The sequence below is a fragment of the Sturnira hondurensis genome, unplaced genomic scaffold, assembly GCF_014824575.4.
Source record: "Sturnira hondurensis isolate 20B ecotype Veracruz unplaced genomic scaffold, ASM1482457v3 Scaffold0022566, whole genome shotgun sequence".
Lineage (NCBI taxonomy): Eukaryota > Metazoa > Chordata > Mammalia > Chiroptera > Phyllostomidae > Sturnira > Sturnira hondurensis.
In genome coordinates this window covers 6,759,646-6,780,421 of record NW_028095197.1, presented here as the reverse complement: position 1 = coordinate 6,780,421, position 20,776 = coordinate 6,759,646, and the positions used below count along the sequence as shown (strand labels likewise).

General features: G+C 38.1%; 1 protein-coding gene across 16 annotated transcripts in view; it reads right to left on the bottom strand.

The window, feature by feature from the left end:
• UNC13B (unc-13 homolog B) overlaps nt 1-20,776 on the bottom strand; it is a 219,051-nt gene that overhangs the window by 162,135 nt on the left and 36,140 nt on the right. For all 16 annotated transcript variants that reach the window (XM_037036045.1, XM_037036051.1, XM_037036049.1 and 13 more), the window contains exons 3-6: nt 19,385-19,484; nt 9,587-9,704; nt 8,201-8,324; nt 4,180-4,253 (exon numbers count right to left, since the gene is read on the bottom strand). In XM_037036045.1, the coding sequence (XP_036891940.1) occupies nt 4,180-4,253; nt 8,201-8,324; nt 9,587-9,704; nt 19,385-19,484 (416 nt within the window). The remainder of the gene's footprint in view (nt 1-4,179; nt 4,254-8,200; nt 8,325-9,586; nt 9,705-19,384; nt 19,485-20,776) is intronic.

The window sequence follows — 20,776 nt, the reverse complement described above, 5'->3', positions numbered from 1 at the left end:
TCCAGTTCCATCCTAAGAGAAGGTAAGTGTAGCTTCCAACTACTCTGCCACCACCTTGAATCCTCCCTCAACTTCATTGTTTTCTATTGCTATATAATATTCCACCCTATATATACCACACCTTTGTTATCCATTCATCTATCGATGACCACCTAGGTTGCTTTCATAGCTTGGCTACTATAAATAATGCAATGAACATAGGGATGCATATATCTTACTGAATTAGTGTTCTCATTTTCTTTGAATAAGCACTCAAAAGTGGAATTGCTGAGTCAAATGTTATATTTAGTTTTTAGTTTTTTGAAGAATCTCCATACTGTTTTCCATAGAAGTCGCACTAGTTTTCAGTCCCACAACAGTGCACAAGGGTTCCCTTTTCTGCACATCCTCGCCTACATGTTATTTGTTGACTTTTTTTATAATAGCCATTCTGATTAGTGTGATTGGTATCATATGGTAGTTTTGATAGCATTTTCCTGATAATTAGTGATGTTGAACATCTTTTTACATGTATGTCAGCTATCTATGTCTTCTTTGGAGAAATGTCTTTGCATGTCCTCTGCCCATTTTTTGATCAGGTTATTTATTTTTTGTTGAGTTTTATGAGTTTCTTACACATTTAAAATATCAACCCTTTAGTGGATACATCATTTATGAAATCTTGATAATTACTGAATATTGGAGGTAAGTGTAAAAGTTTCATTTTGTTATTCCCTTATTTTTATGTCTGTTTAACTTTTTTTATGCTGCTAAAACCATTAGGTGAAAGTTGGTGGGATCACTTTATAATAGATAAAATGGGTTGACACCAGTTTCACCACCCACTACTGAAACTTAACATTACTAAAAGTGACATAAGATACCATCTGCCTACCAAAAAGAAAAAAAACCTTCAATCTAAATCTCAATTTAATCCTCAAACTACTAGATATAATTTTCATTTTTAAGGAAGTAAGAGGGATACAGGGATCTGATAAAAGTAACCTTGGGAATATAACCAGTCAAATTCAGAATGTGCAGAGTTCTACATAACAAATGAGGGAAAGGGAAACAGCTATAGAATTAAAGTGATTTAGGAGACATAATCATCAAATATGTACAACTTGTTTGGATCCTGAATTGAACAAATCAACAATGACAAAACATCTTTGATAATAAAGAAAATTTGAACTCAGACTAAATATTATATAATATTAAGAAATTACTTTGGGGAGCACGGGGGTGGGATGGGATGAGAGTAATAGACAGAAAACTGTACTTGAAAAATAATTAAATTAAAAAAAAAGAAATTACTGTTAAGTTCAATGTGCTAAAGGCATTGTGGCTTTTTAAAAGAAATTATCTGTTAAAGATGTACATTGATCTATTTTTGGGTGAGACAAGATGACATCTGGAATTGCTTTCAGAATACTCCAGCAAAGAAGACAAAGAAATTATATATATTTTGCATCTTTAAAAATTCCAGTAATAAATATTTTTTAAAAAGTGACAATCACCATGAGATACACCACTTTACACCCACTGGGATGGCTATAATAAAAAATACATATAACAATTGTTAGCAAGGATATGGAGAAATTGGAACCCTTTATATTGTTAGTGGGAATATAAATTGGTACAGCCACTTTGGAAAACAGTCTGGCGGTTTCTAAAATACTTAAACATATTGCCACCTGGTCCAGTGAGTACATTCCTAGATATATATCTAAGAGTATTGAAAACCTATGTCCAAACACAAATTTCTGTGTGAATGTTCACAGCAGCATTACCCATACTAGTCAAAAAAATGAAAACAACCCAATTGTCCATCATCAACTGGCAAATGAATAAATAAAATGTATAACTACCAATGGGATATTATTTGGCAATAAAAAAGAATGGAGTACTGATACAAGCTACAACATAGAAGAAACTTTGAAAATATTATGCTGAGTGAAAGAAGACAGTCACAAAGGACCACATGTTATATAATTCCATTTATATGAAACATCTAGAATAAGCAAATTGGATAGAGACAGAAAGTAGATTAGTAGTTGCCTAGGACTGAAGAGGATAAGGGAATTAGGGTGCAGTAGCTAACAGCACAGGGTTTTTTTATGGGGTAATGAAAATGCTCTAAAATTAATTGTGATGGATGTATAATTCTGTGAACATACTAAAAGCCACTAAATTGTATACTTTAAGTGTACATGTAAACTGTAAAATATGTAAACTATATTTCAATAAAGCAATTTTTTTAAAAAGGTGGTGTAGGAAAAAAATAAACTTAATGAGCTTCATATCCTAAAATAGAAACAGAAAAATCTCAGAGGGAATTAAGAAGCACAGTCTAAGAACTTTTATTTTTAGAACCTGTAAAATTCTGCAATGTTTGCATAAATTACATTTGGCTTTTCTATTGTTTTAATCCCTTCATCTGCTTCTGCAGTGACACAGTAAAGTTCAATGTGTTTCTTTACTAGGAAAACAAAGAAAACAGGAGATTAAAAGGCTGTATACTACCCCACTGCCAAGCTTTAGGAAAACAAAAACACAAATGGTGAAGTGGATGAAAGGACAGGGTGCATTTTAGCATTCATCACGGGGAGAGGACAAACAGGGGATGAAAAGAGTTACACAGCTTAATAATAGAAAGCCCAGTAAGGATTTAGGTGAGGTAAGGAAAATTCCTGAAAAGAGTAGATTGTGGTTGTCCCAAACTCCAATTCTTCACCTTTGATATAACTCTATGTGGGTTAAATTGTATCCCTCGAAAAAATATGTTGAAGCCTAATCCCCAGTACTTGTGAATGTGATCTCTCTGCAGATGTAATGAAATTAATCCAATGAGTTGTGTCCTTATAAGATGAATGGAAATTTGGACACAGACACAGAAAGAGCAGGTAAGATGACTGTGAGGACAGAGAGGCACGCACACAGGGAAGCATGTAATAATGGGAAAAGAGACTAGAATGATGTGTCTACAAGCCAAGAAACAGCAAGGACTGGTGGGAACCACCTGTAACTAGGAGGCATGGGGCAATTTCTTCCTCAGAGACTCTAGAATAAACTGACCCTGCCAACACCTTGATTTAAAAGTTCTAGCCTCTGGAACTGTGAGGGAAAAAATTTCTGTTGCTCTGAGATACCTGGTTTGTAGTACTTTGTTACTGCAGCCTTAGGAAACTAAAGTTCTCCTCAGACCACTGCATTTTGGTTTCCCGCACTAATCTAAGGGTACTGGTCATTAATTGCCAATCTAATGGCTCCATTTCATTACCCATCTTCTTTGTCCCCCTTCTTCTTTGTCAAGAATTTCTGCGTTAAAACTTTTTTCCTTTGTTCTGTAAACTTTTCCTGGTTCTCTTTCTTTTACAGGCTGCTCTTCCTCAGTCTCTTTTGTTTCTCAAGATTCTGTCTTTGATGTTTCCCAAAGTTTCGTCCTTGTTCTTCTTTAATGCTCTTTGTACGTTCTCTACCTTAGTGAACTCTTACTACTCCTATGACTTCAATTGCTACCATTATCTTGATAAATCCAAACTCTATGCCTATAGCTTTCCACCCTATCCAATCCTGAGCTTCAGATTCTTTCATGAAGTTGCCTACCAGACATTTCCATCAAAACATCCCCTGGGACTCCAATTTTACCTTATAATCCGACTAATTGTATAATAGCTCCCATCATGTCCAAAAGTAAAATAACTTATCTTTTCCCTCCACAACCTTATCAAAAACATTCCCCATTTCTGATTGCCTGGATTGAATGGTGTTATCTTCTATTCACCAGGCCCCTTTCTGGAGGTAAGTTAGGACAGCAGGACCACTCAATGCAACAGTCTAAACATCCCTTAAAAGAGCATAAAAATAAAATTATATATTCAAAAATCTGGGAACAAACAAAAGAAATGTCTTTTGTCCATCTGTGCAACCAGAGGACAGTTGCTCCAGTATAACATCCTTGCCCAGCAATCTAGAGCTAGACTAATGCCAAGTCAGCCACTTCTGGGGAACAAGAACAGGAAGGCCAGGGCAAAAAGCCTCACAATGAAATGTCAGGCAATCTTCCAGCTGCCTTTTTTCTTTAACAGTCTTAATTCTTTCATTCTTCAACATGCTCACAGGCCTCTCTGTTGAAAACTAGTGTCCTATATAAAGAGATTTTTCCCTATCTCTCCATATTGCAAATAAGGCAGTTTCTACCTCATTGTCGGCTTCCAAGGCATTGATTTGCTCCAATTTGTAGGTCCAATATCTGGCTTCCTCCTCTGGGATATCTACCACGAAAAAGAAGAAAACACATTACCAGGTTAGTAATTTATTTGATTGTTGTTCAAGTACAGTTGTCTCTATTTTCACCCTACCACAGCTCCACGCCCCACCCATCCTCACCTCCCTCAAACCTACCCTCTTTGGCTTTGTCTATGTGTCATTTATACGTGTTCCTTGATGGACCTTCCCTCTTTTCCCCCTTTATCCCTCTCCCCCCACCACTCCAGTTACTGTCAGTTTGTTCTTTATTTCAATGTCTCTGGTTATATTTTGCTTACTTGTTTTGTTGATTAGGTTCCACTTATAGGTGAGAACATATGTTATTTGTCTTTCACTGCCTGGCTAATAATTTAATCATGAGTTAACAATACTTTGTTCAATCAAATGATCAAAATTAGAGGGGTGACAACAATGGACTAATGTTATTGATGGCTTCATTCTGGCTATGAACATCATCTTATTTATTTAAATTATTTATTTATTTATTTTTAGACAGAGGGGAAGGTGGGAAGTAAGAGAGGGAGAGAAACATCAATGTGTGGTTGCCACTCATACACCTCCTACTGGGGACCTGGCCCACAACCCAGGCATGTGCCCTGACTGGGAATCAAACTGGCAACTCTTTGGTTTGCAGGCCAGAACTCAATCCACTGACTAGTAACACTAGTCAGAGCCTATGAACATTTTCTTTAATCTTCACAAAAGCCTAAATAATGTCTAGTATTTCCACTGGATCAGAATACTTAATATTGTTAAGTTGTCAACATTACCCAAAGTGATCTACAGATTCAATGTGATCACTATCAAAATCCTAATGATGTTTTTTTTTCTTCAAGAAATAGAAACTCAAGATGTCCACCAAGATGGAGGCATAGGTGGAAACACTGTGCCTTCTCCCACAACCAAGTTTAAAGACAACAAAGGTTTAGTAAACAAAAACACAGCCAAAACACAGAAAATTGAACTATACGGAAGTCCGACAACAACGAACCATTCAACTGGACCGGTAAGAGGGGCGGAGCCAGCAGTAGAGCAGGATCAGGCAGGAAAGATCCTCTGACTGAGGCACACAGGCAGCCGTGGACAGATCCCAGGTGTCGGGTGGCGACAGGCAGAACCAGCGAGAGCGCAAGGCGGCAGGCTGACCACGGTCACACATTCGCGCGCAGATAAACCAGTGAAGGAGAGAGCAGTGAGACAAACCGCACAGGCCCCCAGTGGTGGGAAGCAGCAGAGGGGACCGCCATTGCTCCACTTTGACCCCACCCCCACATACAGCGTCACAACCCGGAGACTGAATTGCCCCGCCCTGGTGAACACCTAGGGCTCTACTCCTCATAAGTAACAGGCACAAACAGTCCAAAATATGGCTCAAGAAGAACTCAAAGCCCCAGAGCCGATAATTCTAAGCGACAGAGAAATAGAGAACCTTTCAGATGCACAGTTCAAAACATTGGTGATCAGGATGCTCACAGAACTGGTTGGTTTTAGTCACAAATCAGAGGAACATATGAAGGCTAAACTAATTGAAATGAAGGGAAATGCACAGGAAACCAATAGTGATGGAAAGGAAAATGGGACTCAAATCAAGGAAATGGACCGGAAGGAAGAAAAAAATAACCAAACAGAAAAGAATAAAGAAACAAGAATTCAAAAAAATGAGCAAAGGCTTAGGAACCTCCAGGACATCTTTAAATGTTCCAACATCTGAATTATAGGGGTACCAGAAGGGGAAGAGGAACAGCAACGAGTCGAAAACTTATTTGAACAAATAATAAAGGAGAGCTCCCCAAGTCTGGCAAAGGAAATAGACTTCCAAGAAATCCAGGAAGCTCAGAGAGTCCCAAAGAAGGTGGATCCAAGAAGGAACACACCAAGGCACATCATAATTATATTAGCCAAGATTAAAATGAAGGAGAGAATCCTAGAAGCAGCAAGAGATAAGGGGACAGTCACCTACAAAGGACTTCCCATCAGACTCTCAGTGGATTTCTCAAAAGAGACCTTACAGGCAAGAAGGGGCTGGAAAGAAGTATTCCAAGTCATGAAATCCAAAGACCTATATCCAACATTGCTCTATTCAACAAAGTTTTCATTTAGAATGGAAGGGCAGATAAAGTGCTTCTCAGATAAGATCAAATTCAAGGAGTTCATCATCACCAAGCCTTTATTATATGAAATGTTAAAGGGACTTATCTAAAAAAAGGAGATAAAAATATGAACAGTGAAAGGACAGCAAACTCACAGTTATTAAGAACCACACCTAAAATAAAAGCAAACTAAGAGGACAGCTAGATCAGGAGCAGAACCACAGAAATGGAGATCACATGGAGGGTTAGCAACAGGGGAATGGGAAGAGGAGAAGTGGGGAGAAGGTACAGAGAATAAGTAGCATAGACAATAGGTAAAAAATAGACAGGGGGAAGGGCAAGAATAGTATGGGAAATATAGAATCTAAACAACTTGTGACACATGGACATAAACTAAAGAGGGGAGAAGGGGGGAGGGGGTGTGCGGGGTAGAGGGTAATGAAGGGGGGAGAATGGGACAACTGTAATGGCATAATCAATAAAATATATTTTAAAAAGGTACAACTGAAATAATAAAATAGCAGCAATAACAAAATTATATGTGAGTACCATTAGTGTGAACAGTCAAAATTAAAATTAAACTAAATTAAATTAAAATAAGATGTCATATAAATCAATTAGACAAAAATATTAAAATTGTGAAATACAAAATGTTGGTAAAGATGTATAGAAGAGAGACACGTCAGACAGTTGGTAAGAATATAAAATGGTACAATCTTTCTGACAAGTAACTTGGCAGTACTATGAAAAATAATGGTGCATATACTGTCTGCCCCATGCCTTAAATTATACTTTAAGGACTTTATCTTAGACTTACAAATGGGCACAGATGTACAAATATGTTCATTACAATGGTTATGCAATATAAAAAAAACAAACCTACATGTCAATTAATAAAGGATTGCTTAGAAAATTTATCATACAGGCAGCTGTTCAGATCAGCAAGATAGAACTTAAAGTAAAACATGGATGATGTCCAAGACAATGTGCTTTTGTAGTTTGTACAACACTATGTACAGTCATGCACAGCTTAAGAACAAGGTACTTTTGGAGAAATGCATCAGTAGGCAATTATGTCGTATTGTGAACATCATGGAGTGTACTTACACAAACTGGATGATATAGCCTACTACACTCCTAGGCTAAATAGTACACCACCATCATATATGTGGTCTGTCACGGACTGAAACATCATTATGTGATTCATGACTGTATCACTATATATAGTATACAAAGTATGGTCCAAATTTTGTCAAAATAATATTTCTAGAAATTTCTTGTATCTAAACTAAGACACAAGAAAGTTAATAGTGGTTTACCTCTTTAACCACTGCAGGAAATGCGAAGAAGGCAGAAGGAAGCAGGAAGAGAAACAACTTCTCCACGTACATTCCCACACTATTTGAACTTTCACCAGGGCTACATTTTTGTGATTTTTAAAAAATTACCTTTTAAATTATTATTCTACTTGTTAGTGCTACTTTGTTTTTTTAAATTAGCTGATTGTAGGTATATATTTGCTTCAAGACAATAAATATTAAAATATTACCAAAAGAATAAATTATTGATGTTCTCTAACAAGGAGGTATTTCATAAGTCATTATACTAAACAGTTAGAGAGGACAAAATAACTCAAAGAGAATGCTTTTATTGTGGATTCTTTAATTAGCACCATTCCAGTGGCTGCTCTGCACCATCCCTGGGCTGGGCATTATACAGAATACAGAGGCCAAAGACAGAATGTCCTCAAAGAAGGTGGATGATAAGACAAAAGACACAGTAATGAAACAACCAGACAACATTTTCAAACAATATGGCAAAAAGTATTAAATGGTTTCACAAACCTAATCAAATAGACTCACCAAAAGGCAATTCAAATCTTGTATCAAGCAAAATTTTATGAGGAGTTGGGTTTTTAGTTCCACAGATCTCATCGTCTTTCATTAATGTCTCTGACTCCAACGTGGACCACTCCCCAGGCCCTTCCTGGAAAAGAAAGATCTAAGATTACACTTTACGTTTTCCTGACTTCCCTCTTGGTTGAAGAGCCAGGTGTTTTTCTCTGAATGTCCTTGCTGGAGAGCTTCTGAGGGCCAGTCACATCTTGATGAGACAAACACAATACTGTCCCCACCTGCCTGCTACACGGGGCCTCTATTATTCCTCTTTGGGGGAGAGAGCAGCTCTTTGCAAGCCCACTGAGGACAGAATTTCTAAAGTACCAAGCTGAAAAACCAAGCACCTCCCTGGACCGATATTTAATCTGAGCAATCTTTTTTTTAAGATTGTGTTTATTTTTAGGGGGAAGAGAGGGAGAGAAACATCTGTGTGTGAGAGATACATCGATTGGTTGCCTCTTGAGCTACACGATTCTTAATAACTGTGTCACTTCGAGTGTCGCTATTCCTAATCATTAAGGAGCTATGAACATTGTTAGTTAAGTAGACTTGAACTGGGGCCACAATGAAAATGAACTGCCCATTTGCCTGGGGGAATAGAGACTTTTGCCAGAATTAAAAGAAAATTAGAAAGGAGAGGCACATTTTTATCATTCCCACTACCGGTAAAAACTCATAGTCCATGTAAAAGTCAAACAGGAATCCTATTGATTCTCTCCAGGTTCAAAGTGAGGGTCTATGGGAAAATTATACTGAGTTATGGTCTAATCTGAGAAAGTAAAATGGGAGTTCAGTCTTAAAAATAATGTACAGAGACCATGTGAATATCAATCGCCAAGCCTTGTAGTTCCTTAAACTCCGTTTAGGGCTACTTGTAGAAGAAGGAAGATTGAAACCAGTTTCCTGGGGATTGGTAGTCCAAAGAAGAAAAAGCAAAGAGCAGGACCTGGAGCAGAGAACAGGACACAACCAAGTGGCTGAGGAAGTTTAATTTGGCTCCTTCTAGGAAAATATCTTGGGGGGGAAAGGTAGAAACCACGGGTACCCTAGATCAATCTACCACACACACACACACACACACACACACAAAGTACTCAGAAAAGCTGTCTACCTGATAAGTCTAAAAAGTGTTCTAGCACCTCTAAGTTCATCAGGGCAGAGGGAAGACTAGACTTAAATGAAATCCCCTAAACCTCTGAGTAATATAGGAATAAGCTGGTTGCATGGCCTCTAATTAGCAAGCAGGCAAAGCAATCTGAGATGTATGGATGAATATTAGCTGAATGAAGATAGAGTGTGGAGAAGCAAGAGCTCAAACCATACCTACAAGTGGGCAGTCCAAGGACTGACCTCATCTGACTGTCGAATAGTCTTCAGTGCAATCCACACAGTCCCCACCATGGTGTCCCAGATCAGTCCTTTGTTCCAGACCTCCACACTCAGACCCAGGTCCAGGCGACTAATCTCACTAAAAGAAAGAAGAAAGTCCTTTAAAGAAAGCCAGATAATATGAAGGAAACAGCAACATCTTCTGTTTTGCTAAATCTTGAACACTTTATCACCAGAATTCTGTCATTGGAAAACATCAGAATGTCCCAGAATGCTGAAACCATTGTTTAGGTTCCTAGAAACTTATGTAAGATATCCATAGAAAAATGCCTTTGTCCGTCTGTCCCCTCTACTTTGGAATTTAATCATGATTACATTAACACAGTTCCTATTTTAAAAAAAAAGTGAAGCCAAGCAGTAAGGGCTTTACTATGAGGGCTGCCCACCTACAGGCTTCACCCTTAGGCAATAGTCTTATATGATTTTTTGTTAAAACTAATACAGCCCATAACTTATACCTATGGACTGTATACAGAAGACCTTTAGAAAAAAGCAAGACTTCTTCCCAAAATTTATGGAATGGAATTGAAATGGAGTCTACCCAGAAGTAAACAGACTCCTAAGACCATCTACGTTTGATGGGAACAGGTGGTCAGAGGCAGGTAAGGGACACTAGAGTGTACCAGTTCACACCAGGTAGCCCCCAGAGAGCCGTTAGTTATTATCTGTTAAAGTAGGCACTGTCACTTAAAAATTGATTACCACAGGATAATGATAAACACAATAATTTTCCTGCAATAATATCTAGGAAAAACCTGAAAAGAAATCATTCTGCCAAGGGCCAGATAACCACTAAGCAAAAAGCAATGTCATACATTGTGGAATATCAGCTTGGAAGGGCTAACTCAAACTTAATCATAGTCTTAAGGTGAAACAGACAAACACTTAGGTTAATGCTAAAAACTTTCTCCAGAAAGTTCTTACTGAAACACAAGTAAGTCTATTTGAGAGGAAATGCAAGAAAGATGAGAAAAAGCCAATTCTGGCAGAAAAAATAATAAGGTATTCTCAGGAAAACAACAGCTCTTCACCACATGTAGAAGTTTCAAGTTAACATTTTAGAGAAAAGCTTGGCTTCCCTGTTGTACTATTAAGATAAATGTTCTCAGAGTCACAACTTTGAGATGTGGTATTATCTCCATATCATCACATCAAGTGTGTTGAAAATGAATGAAGCAATGAAAATTTGCCCATTTCATATAAATACAACAAAACACAGAATGCAATAATGAGCTTATTTGTTCATCACTTGGTGTTTCCTGAGAGCATTCATATGGCTTAGTACTGTGGAGAAGAAACAATACAGGATCCAGTTCCTGCTTCTAAAAACTTTCAACCTTTCTGGAAAGCTGTGCAAAGCCACAAAGCAGATAACTAAACCCAGTCACTAAGTTCACAGCAGGAAAACTAAGCATTTTGTCACAGTTTAGCATAGCCTGATCAATTGATTAGCTTTGAAAAATATATGTAATAACTCATACCTTTTGAATCTGTAAAAAAAAAGACCAAACCAAACTTGGGGATGCATACTTAATAATCCAAAAGCAACTCCTAAATAGCATCTCAAGCCCATGGATAATATAAATACCACAGGTTTTTAACAGCTTGACCTGGACAGATAAAAAAGAAAATGTGATCTTCAGGGAACTCTGGGGAGTAAGCCTGAGACAATGAGGATATCTTTTACAAGAAGATATCCCCCTTTCTCATTTATGTTTGCTTAGCAGGCCCAATTATGAGAAGTCTAAGAATTCTTTCTATGCTTCATCCCCAGAGTCTGGGGAAGTTCCTTCTATTAAGTAACTCAGTCAACAGTATATGTGCACATGTGTATACAAGACTGTGAGCTCAGCAAATTCACAATATTAAGTGAATGTGCCTTCCTGGCCCTTAAGATATGATTTAGTCCCAGAAATAAGATAAAAAATATTAAAGATAAATAATGTGAAATATCAAAATAATATTAGATATTGCTACATACTATATCAGGGAAAAGGAAAAAAGAGAAAGGGAGCAGAGAGATGAGCAATGCAGTTGCCAGCTGCCACAAAGACAGGATAGGAGGATAAAGAGTAGGAGTGGAAAGGTAGAGAAAGTAGCTGATAAAACACATGTGCAAAAGAAAAGAGGGCAAAATTCGCACAGAATCTCAAGGTGGGAGACAGGAAAGAAAATTCACACATATCATAATGGGGTTGAACGTGAAAAGAGCTATCAGATATTGGAAAATAAATATACAAGAATAAAGTTTGCAATGAACCTATGCGCCCCAATGTTCATAGCAGCACAATTTACAATAGCCAAGTGCTAGAAGCAACCCAAGTGCCCTTCAGTAAATGAATGGATTAAAAAATTATGGCACATCTACACAATGGAATTCTACGCAGCAGAAAGAAAGAAGGAGCTCCTACCCTTTGCAAAGCATGGATGAAACTGGAGAGCATTATGCTAAGTGAAATAAGCCAGGCAATGAAAGACAAATACCATATGATCTCACCATTAACAGGAACCTAATTAACAAAACAAACAAGCAAGCAAAGCATAGTCAAAGACATTTAAATGGAGAACAGGCTGACAGTGATCAGAAGGAAGAGGGGAGGGGATAATGGGGGAGGGAGGTGGGGAGGACTGGGGTAGTAGGGAGGAGTGGGGGGGAGGCAGAAAACTGTACTTGAACTACTATAAAAAAAAGAAAGAAAAAAATTTTAATTTAAATTTTAAAAAAAGCTAGCAATGCAGATGAAAGGCCACAGAACATCTCCATGTTTCACATGCTGGGAACAGTTATAAATCTAAGTGATTATTCCAGCCAACAGGAAGTTGGGAGAAAGAATGATTGCTAGGTTTACACACCATAGCCAGAACTGTGTTATAAGCTCACACATAAAAATTCCACGTGAATTTTGTCCTCTTTTCTTTTACACGAGTTTTTTAGCTACTTTCTCTACCTTTCCACTTCTACTCTTTATCCTCCTATCCTGTCTTTGTGGCAGCTGGCAACTCCATTGCTGGTGTCTCTGCTCCCTTTCTCTTTTTTCCTTTTCCCTGATGTAGTTATATGGCAATATCTAATATTTATTTTGGTATTTCACATGATTTATCTTTAATATTTCTGTACCTTATTTCTAGGACTAAATCATATCTTAAGGGCAAGGAAGGCATGTTCACTTGATATTGTGATTTTGCCTAGCCCACAAAATTGTATACGCATACGCACATATTAAGAGACTTGAATAAATAAACTGTTTATAACTGATGTCACACACTATATGAGAAAAGAAAGAAACAGGGATCCAAGATGGCAGCAGAGTAGATGGATGTTACACTCACCTTTGCCTAGGACCAAAGTGGAATCGCAACTAAAATATGAGGCATTCGATCCAAATAACAAACCAAAGACTAGCTGAAGAGAAGTCTTATAATCAAGGATTTACAGGAGAAGCCACATTAAGACAAGACTGCTTGAAATGGTGAGATATGAAAAGGGGCAACATTTTTTCAGATATATCTTCCTCAGGCAAGGGAAACAAAAGAAAAAATAAACAAATGGGACAACATCAAATTAAAAAGTTTTTGCACAGCAAAGGAAACCACCAGCAAAGTGAAAAGACAACCCACTGAATGGAATGACATATTTGCCAATAATACATCTGAGAAGGGGTTAACATCCAAAATTTATAAAGAACTTACAAAACTCAAAACCAAGAAAACTGACAATCCAATTTAAAAATGGACAAAGGACCTGCATATATACATACTTCTCCTAAGAGGACATACAGATGGCCAACAGACATATGAAAAGATACTCAATCAACATCACTGATCATCAGAGAAATGTGAATTAAAACCACAATAAAACATCACCTCACACCTGTCAGAATGCCTATCATCAATAAACTAACAAACAAGTGATGGTAAGGATATGGAGAAAAGGGAATTCTCATGCTCTGTTAGTGGGAATGCAGACTGGTGCAACTACTATGAAAAGCAGTACAGAAATACCTCAAAATATTAAAAATGAAACTGGCTTAGATCCAGAAATTACAATTCTGGAAATATATCCAAAGAAACTCAAAATACTGACTCAAAAGAATATATGCACCTCTATGCTCACTGTACATTATTTATAATAAATAGCCAAGATCTGAAAGCTGCCAAGTGCCCATCAGTAGATGAGTAAATAAAAAAACTGCGGTAGCTGGTGTGGCTCAGTGGACTGAATGCCCACCTGCAAACCAAAAGGTTGTCAGTTCAATTCCCAGGGCACATGTCTGGGTTGAAGGCCAGATCCCCAGCTGGAAGCATGTGAGAGGCAACCAGTTGATGTATCTCTCACACATCAATGTTTTTCTCCTTCTCTTTCTCCCTCCTCTCCCCTCTCTCTAAAAATAAATAAATAAATAGCTTTTTAAAAAGAGTTTTAAAAAAGGCTGTGGTACATTTGCAGAATGGAAAACTACTTGGCTACAAAAAAAAGAAGAAAATCTAGGACTTCTGGCCAAGATGAAGGCGTAGGTAGACACACTGTGCCTCCTTGCACAACAAAAATTAAAAACAACAAAAATTTAGAAACAAAAAAAAGCACCCAGAACTGAGAGAAAATTAAACTGTACAGAAAAGTCTGACAACAATTTATCCAGACTGGTAAGAGGGGTGGAGTTAGTGGCCAGCAGAGAGGGGTAACAGAGGGAAAAAGCGGTGGTTGGTGAACCCAAGCATGCAGGCGATAGTTGGCAGACCCCAGGCAGGCAGGCGGCAGCCAGCAGACTCTGGGCACAGGGTGGCAACAAGCAGACCCAGTGAGGCACGCAAGGTGGCTGGCTGACTGCGGTTACACATTCACGTGCAGATAAACCAGGTGAAAATGGGCAGCGAGACAGACCGCAAAATCCAAGGCCCCAGCTCTGGGAAATAAAGCCTAAAAGCATCGATTAAAAACACTTGTGTGGGTTAAGGTGCTAGGAAAGACTTCCAGCCTCACAGGAGAGTTTGTTGGAGAGACCCACAGGGTCCTAGAACATACACAAGCCCACCAACACAGGAACCAGCACTAGAAGGACCCAATTTGCTTGTGGGAAGTGGCAGAAGGGACTGAAATCCAAGAGAGAGTGGAACAAGAGCCATTGTTCCCTCTCTGACCCTGCCCCCACAGACAGCATCATAACCCAGAGACTGGGTTGCCCCACCCTGGTGAACACCTAAGGCTCCATCCTCATACGTAACAGACAAAAAAAAAAAATGGCTCAAACAGAAGAACAGATCAAAGCCCCAGAGCCAATACATCTAAGTGACCAAGAGATAGCCAACCTATCAGATGCACAGTTCAAAACACTGGTGATCAGGATGATCACAGAATTGGTTAAATTTGGCCACAAATTAAATGAAAAACCAAAGGCTACACTAAGTGAAATGAAGGAACATGCACGGAAAACCATTAGTGATGGAAAGAAAACGAGGACTCAAATCAATGGAGTGGACCAGAGGAAGAAAGAAACAACCAAACAGAAAAGAATGAAGAAATAAGAATTTTTAAAAATGAGGAGAGGCTTAGGAACCTCCAGGACATCTTTAAACATTCCAACATTAGAATTATAGGGGTACCAGAAGGGGAAGAGGAACAGCAACGAGTCGAAAACTTATTTGAACAAATAATAAAGGAGAACTTCCCCAATCTGGCAAAGGAAATAGACTTCCAAGAAATCCAGGAAGCTCAGAGTGTCCCAAAGAAGTTGGACCCAAGGAGCAACACACCAAGGCACATCATAATTACATTAGCCAAGATTAAAATGAAGGAGAGAATTCTAGAAGCAGCAAGAGATAAGGGGACAGTCACCTACAAAGGACTTCCCATCAGACTCTCAGCGGATTTCTCAAAAGAGACCTTACAGGCAAGAAGGGGCTGGAAAGAAGTATTCCAAGTCATGAAATCCAAAGACCTATAGCCAAGATTGCTCTATCCAGCAAAGTTTTCATTTAGAATGGAAGAGCAGATAAAATGCTTCTCAGATAAGATCAAATTCAAGGAGTTCATCATCACCAAGCCCTTATTTTATAAAATGTTAAAGGGATTTACTTAAGAAATAGAAGATAAAAAATATGAACAGAAAAAGGACAGCAAACTCATATTAATGACCACACCTAAAACAAAAGCAAACTAAGCAAACTAAGCAAACAACTGGAACAGGAACAGAACCACAGAATGGAGATCACATGGAGGGTTAGCAACAGGGGAGTGGGAGGAGGAGAGGGGGGAAAAGGTACAGAGAATAAGTACCATAAATGGTAGGTAGAAAATAGGGGGAGGGCAAGAATAATATGGGAAATGTAGAAGCTAAAGAACTTAAGACACGTGGACATGAACTGAAGGGGAGGAATGTGGGTAGGAGCGGGTAGAAAGAAATGAAGGGAGAGAATGGGACAACTGTAATAGCATAATCAATAAAATATATTTTTTTTAAAAAAAGGAAATCTTACCTTTTAGGACAGGATGTATGGACCTGTCGAACACTATGCTAAGTGAAATAAGCTAGTCAGAGAAAGACAAATACCACATGATTTCACTCATGTGTGGAATCTAATGAACAAAATAAAATAACAAAGTAGAAACAGATTCATGAATACACAGAAAAGACTGACAGTTGTGAGTGGGAAGGAGTTGAAGGGCTAGGTGAAAAAGGTGAAGGGATTAAGTAAAAAAAGAAACCTCAGAACACAGACACCAAAGAGAAATGTGAGTGGGAGGAGGTTGAAGAAGGTAAAGGGGATAAACAGTGATGAAAGGAGACTTGACTTCAGGTGGTGAATACACAATACAATATGCAAACGATGCATTATAGAATTGTAAACCTACAATCTATACAATTTTATTAACCAATGTCACCCAATAAATTAAATTTTAGAAAAGAAAAAAGTGATATCATTCTCTTGTTACTGTAACTAAGAAAGGGAATATTCAGAGAGAGGCAACCAGAGAGAAATTTGACACCATTGGCCTCTTTCTTCCTGAAGCCCAGATTACCCACAGCTTTCAGGACACTACCATCTCATGTCTCCATACACCTCTCTGTCCATGCCTTCTTAGTTCCATGTGTCCCCTCCTTACATGCTGGTGCTCTCTGGGCTCCACCCCGGGCCCTATTCTTTTTTTAAAAATATATTTTATTGATTATACCATTATAGTTGTTCTATTCCCCTCTTCATTCCCCTCCACCCTGCACACCCCTCCCCCACCATTCCCCCCCTTTAGTTTATGACCACATGTCTCAAGTTCTTTAGATTCTATATTTCCCCTACTATTCTTGCCCTCCCCCTATCTATTTTTTACCTGCCATCTATGCTACTTATTTTCTGTATCTTCTCCCTTCTCCTCCTCCCACCCCCTGTTTCTAACCCTCCATGTGTTCTTCATTTCTATGGTTCTGCTCATGATCTAGCTGTCCTCTTGGTTTGCTTTTGTTTTAGGTGTGGTTCTTAATAACTGTGAGTTTGCTGTCCTTGCACTGTTCATATTTTTTATCTCCTTTTTTTAGACAAGTCCCTCTAACATTTCATATAATAAGGGCTTGGTGATGATGAACTCCTTGAATTTGATCTTATCTGAGAAGCACTTTATCTATCTGTCTTTCCATTCTAAATGAAAACTTTGCTGGATAAAGCAATCTTGGATGTAGGTCTTTGGATTTCATGACTTGGAATACTTCTTTCCAGCCCCTTCTTGCCTGTAAGGTCTCTTTTGAGAAATCCGCTGAGAGTCTGATGGGAAGTCCTTTGTAGGTGACTGTCCTCTTATCTCTTGCTGCTTCTAGGATTCTCTCCTTCATTTTAATCTTGGCTAATGTAATTATGATGTGCCTTGGTGTGTTCCTTCTTGGGTCCAACCTCTTTGGGACTCTCTGAGCTTCCTGGATTTCCTGGAAGTCTATTTCCCTTGCCAGATTGGGGAAGTTCTCCTTTATTATTTGTTCAAATATGTTTTCCACTTGTGGCTGTTTCTTTTCCCCTTCTGGTACCCCTATAATTTGGATGTTGGAATGTTTAAAAATGTTCTGGAGGTTCCTAAGCCTCTCCTCATTTTTTTGAATTCTTGTTTCTTTATTCTTTTCTGGTTGGATGTTTCGTTCTTCCTTCTGGTCCACTCCATTGATTTGAGCCCTAGTTTCCTTTCCATCACTATTGGTTTCCTGTGTATTTCCCTTCATTTCAATTAGTTTAGCCTTCATATGTTCCTCTAACTTGTGACTATAATCAACCAGTTCTGTGAGCAACCTGATCACCAGTGTTTTGAACTGTGCATCTGAGAGGTTTGCTATTTCTCAGTCACTTAGGATTATCGGCTCTGGGGCTTTGAGTTCTTCTTGAGCCATATTTTGGACTGTTCGTGCCTGTTATGTATGAGGAGCGGAGCCCTAGGTGTTCCTACACACTGGTTTCCCTAAGCTTTCTCATCTATGCCTATGGCTTCAACTGACCAAAATATTTATCCAACTCAGACTTCTTCCCTGAGTGCCAGGTTTCTATCTTCTCTACCTCAATTCCCATCTGCCTTGTAAGACCCTCAAATATAAGCTTGTGCATAACTGCTCTTATAGTATCTCCCACTGTAATGAGTAGCACACCACTCACCCATCATCCAAGACAAATCTTGGCTCTACTCCCTTAACATCTTCAAACAATCCTTTTCTCTCTATCCCTTTTGCTATTGTCTTAGCCCAGGCCCTCACAATCTTACCCTTTAACTATTGTAATAAAGTTTCCTAAATGGTACTACAAAAGCAGCATATTAAAAGCCTGGAGAATTGAAATATTTCCACATAAAAATAATAGTCATCCCTATGTCTCTCTGAGATGCACTATAAACTTGCAAAACAATTTCACTTCAATTTCAAATTACACAGCAATTTTAATATATTTCTTGTTTGATCTTCTCATGTTCACCTTGCCAAAAAGCAAGCATACTCTTGTAAGAAAAGTAGAACTTTACGGACATAAAAAAACTGGCACTCAGAGAAGTTAAGTGATTCATCCATCCTTCAAAATGATATTCTATCCTTCTCTCCCCTTTTCTAGATTAGGGGGGAAAAATCCTGAAACTTAAACAGGAAAAAAAGGAATAATCAAGTTTTTAAAAGCCAGTACTTACAATCATAATATACTAAATGTTGCATCATGTGTAAGAAATTCTACTAATGTGTACTAACATTTATTACCAAGGCAAATGTAGGACATTTTACTACAAATAGCAAAAGGATTACAAGCACTGAAATATTCATTCTCCAAAGCAGATGACTTGGGTACAGACAGACACACAATCTCTCACATGCATAACTATATTCCTTCAAGGAGCCACCTGAGAACCAAAAAAAGTTTATGTTTAATATTATGCTATTTGTACCATATCCTAATTCTGAGTACTAGGAAAAACTGGGTAGGTAGGATTTTCACATACATAAACTATTTGAGAGTTTACTCACAGTCATAATTCGTCTCTAAGAATAGAGATCTACAAAAGAACAAAACTGTAGATATACTTTGCCTACCACACACCTCATGTGTTCTATAACTCTGTAGTTTTTTAAAAAATAGTTAATATACATTAAAGTATTTTATATTTTATAATATAAACATGTTTTATAATATTTAACATATTTTATACCTCTTATACGTACACAAAATTTTGGGCCTGTCGTTGTTTAAGCCAATGTGTTTACCTTGGAAAGATTATTAAACATTGTAAGTATGCTGTTGCTGCAAAGTACTTACAACATAAAATCTTGTTCCCAGGAAGGTTCATCACCACGAACTGCTACAGTTGTGCTCTTCACATTCTGTACTTTCAGGGTCACATATGTGTTAAACTTGTCTTGGAAAAATGCAAAATGAAGATATAATACTTAGTGCTCAGATTGTTACCCAATCTCATAAAGCCCTTGGAATTAAATAATATCCAAATTAAAGCATTATATATAGAACAAAAAATAAAAATATATATTGTACAAAGTAGCATCATTCTAATCATAATAGAGTTGCAAAAATATAAAACACATGCTTCCTTCAAAAGCATAATCTGTAACAATGTTTTGGAAATTTAAGAAATGTATTTGACACAAGAAACACACATACACACATATACACCAGCATAAAGGTTCATAAAATACAAGATATCATAAACTGTTATTTCCTATTCTATTTTATTCAATCTATTAAAATGTTAATCATAACTGGCCCTGCCTGGTGTGACTTAGTGGATTAAGTGCTGGTCTGTGAACCAAAAGGTCACCAGTTTGATTCCCAGGCAGGGCATATGCCTGGGTTGCAGGCCAAGTCACCAGTAGGGGTGCTTGAGAGGCAACCACACACTGATATTTCTCTCCCTCTATCTCCTGTTATCTTCTGTTAGGTTAGAAGGGAGCTCCTCCTCTCTAAAAATAAATAAAAATCTTTTTAAAAAGGAAAGAAAATCTACTCCAAATTTACTTTGGACAAATAAAAGATCCTCCTCCTGCTGGGTGGCTGCACTGAAGAAGGACGGTGCCATAGAAACGCACTATTGTGCATTCTCCATTAACTTCAACTCTTCAACCAATGGCATCTAATGTCAAAGTGTCATTCATTATGACACTATAGCCAGAGTCCAAAATATGAGATCTAGCCTGCAGGTTCAATCCCTGGTCTGGGTGGGTCAGAGGGCAACCGATCAATGTTTCTCTCTCACTTCTATGTTTCTCTCTTTCCCTTCCACTCTCTCTGCCTGCGGCCAGCCGGGTGCCAGCAGGTGGTCAGGGTAGTGGCCCCTCACATGTACTGTGCCACCAGAAAAGATATGTAACTTTAAATGTAGAAAAAAATAAGTACCATAACAGAAAAAGTGATAAAGGACTGCAAAAGAGGAAAGGGTTACCTCGAGCTGTTGCAAGAAATAAGAATTCAGGATAAATCCTCATAAACAAAGTGAATTTCAGGCTTTATCTATTCATTTATCAGGAATGTTACTGTGGAATTGGGGAAAGGAAATTCTCTAACCTAACAGTGTAAGTTCAATACTAAACAAAAGTAGGTGGCCTAGAGCTTAAAACTCAGAGATCTGACCTATTGCTTAACACAGCACATTCTATACTCACCCTCTACCTTCACATCAGCCATGAGGAGGGGAAC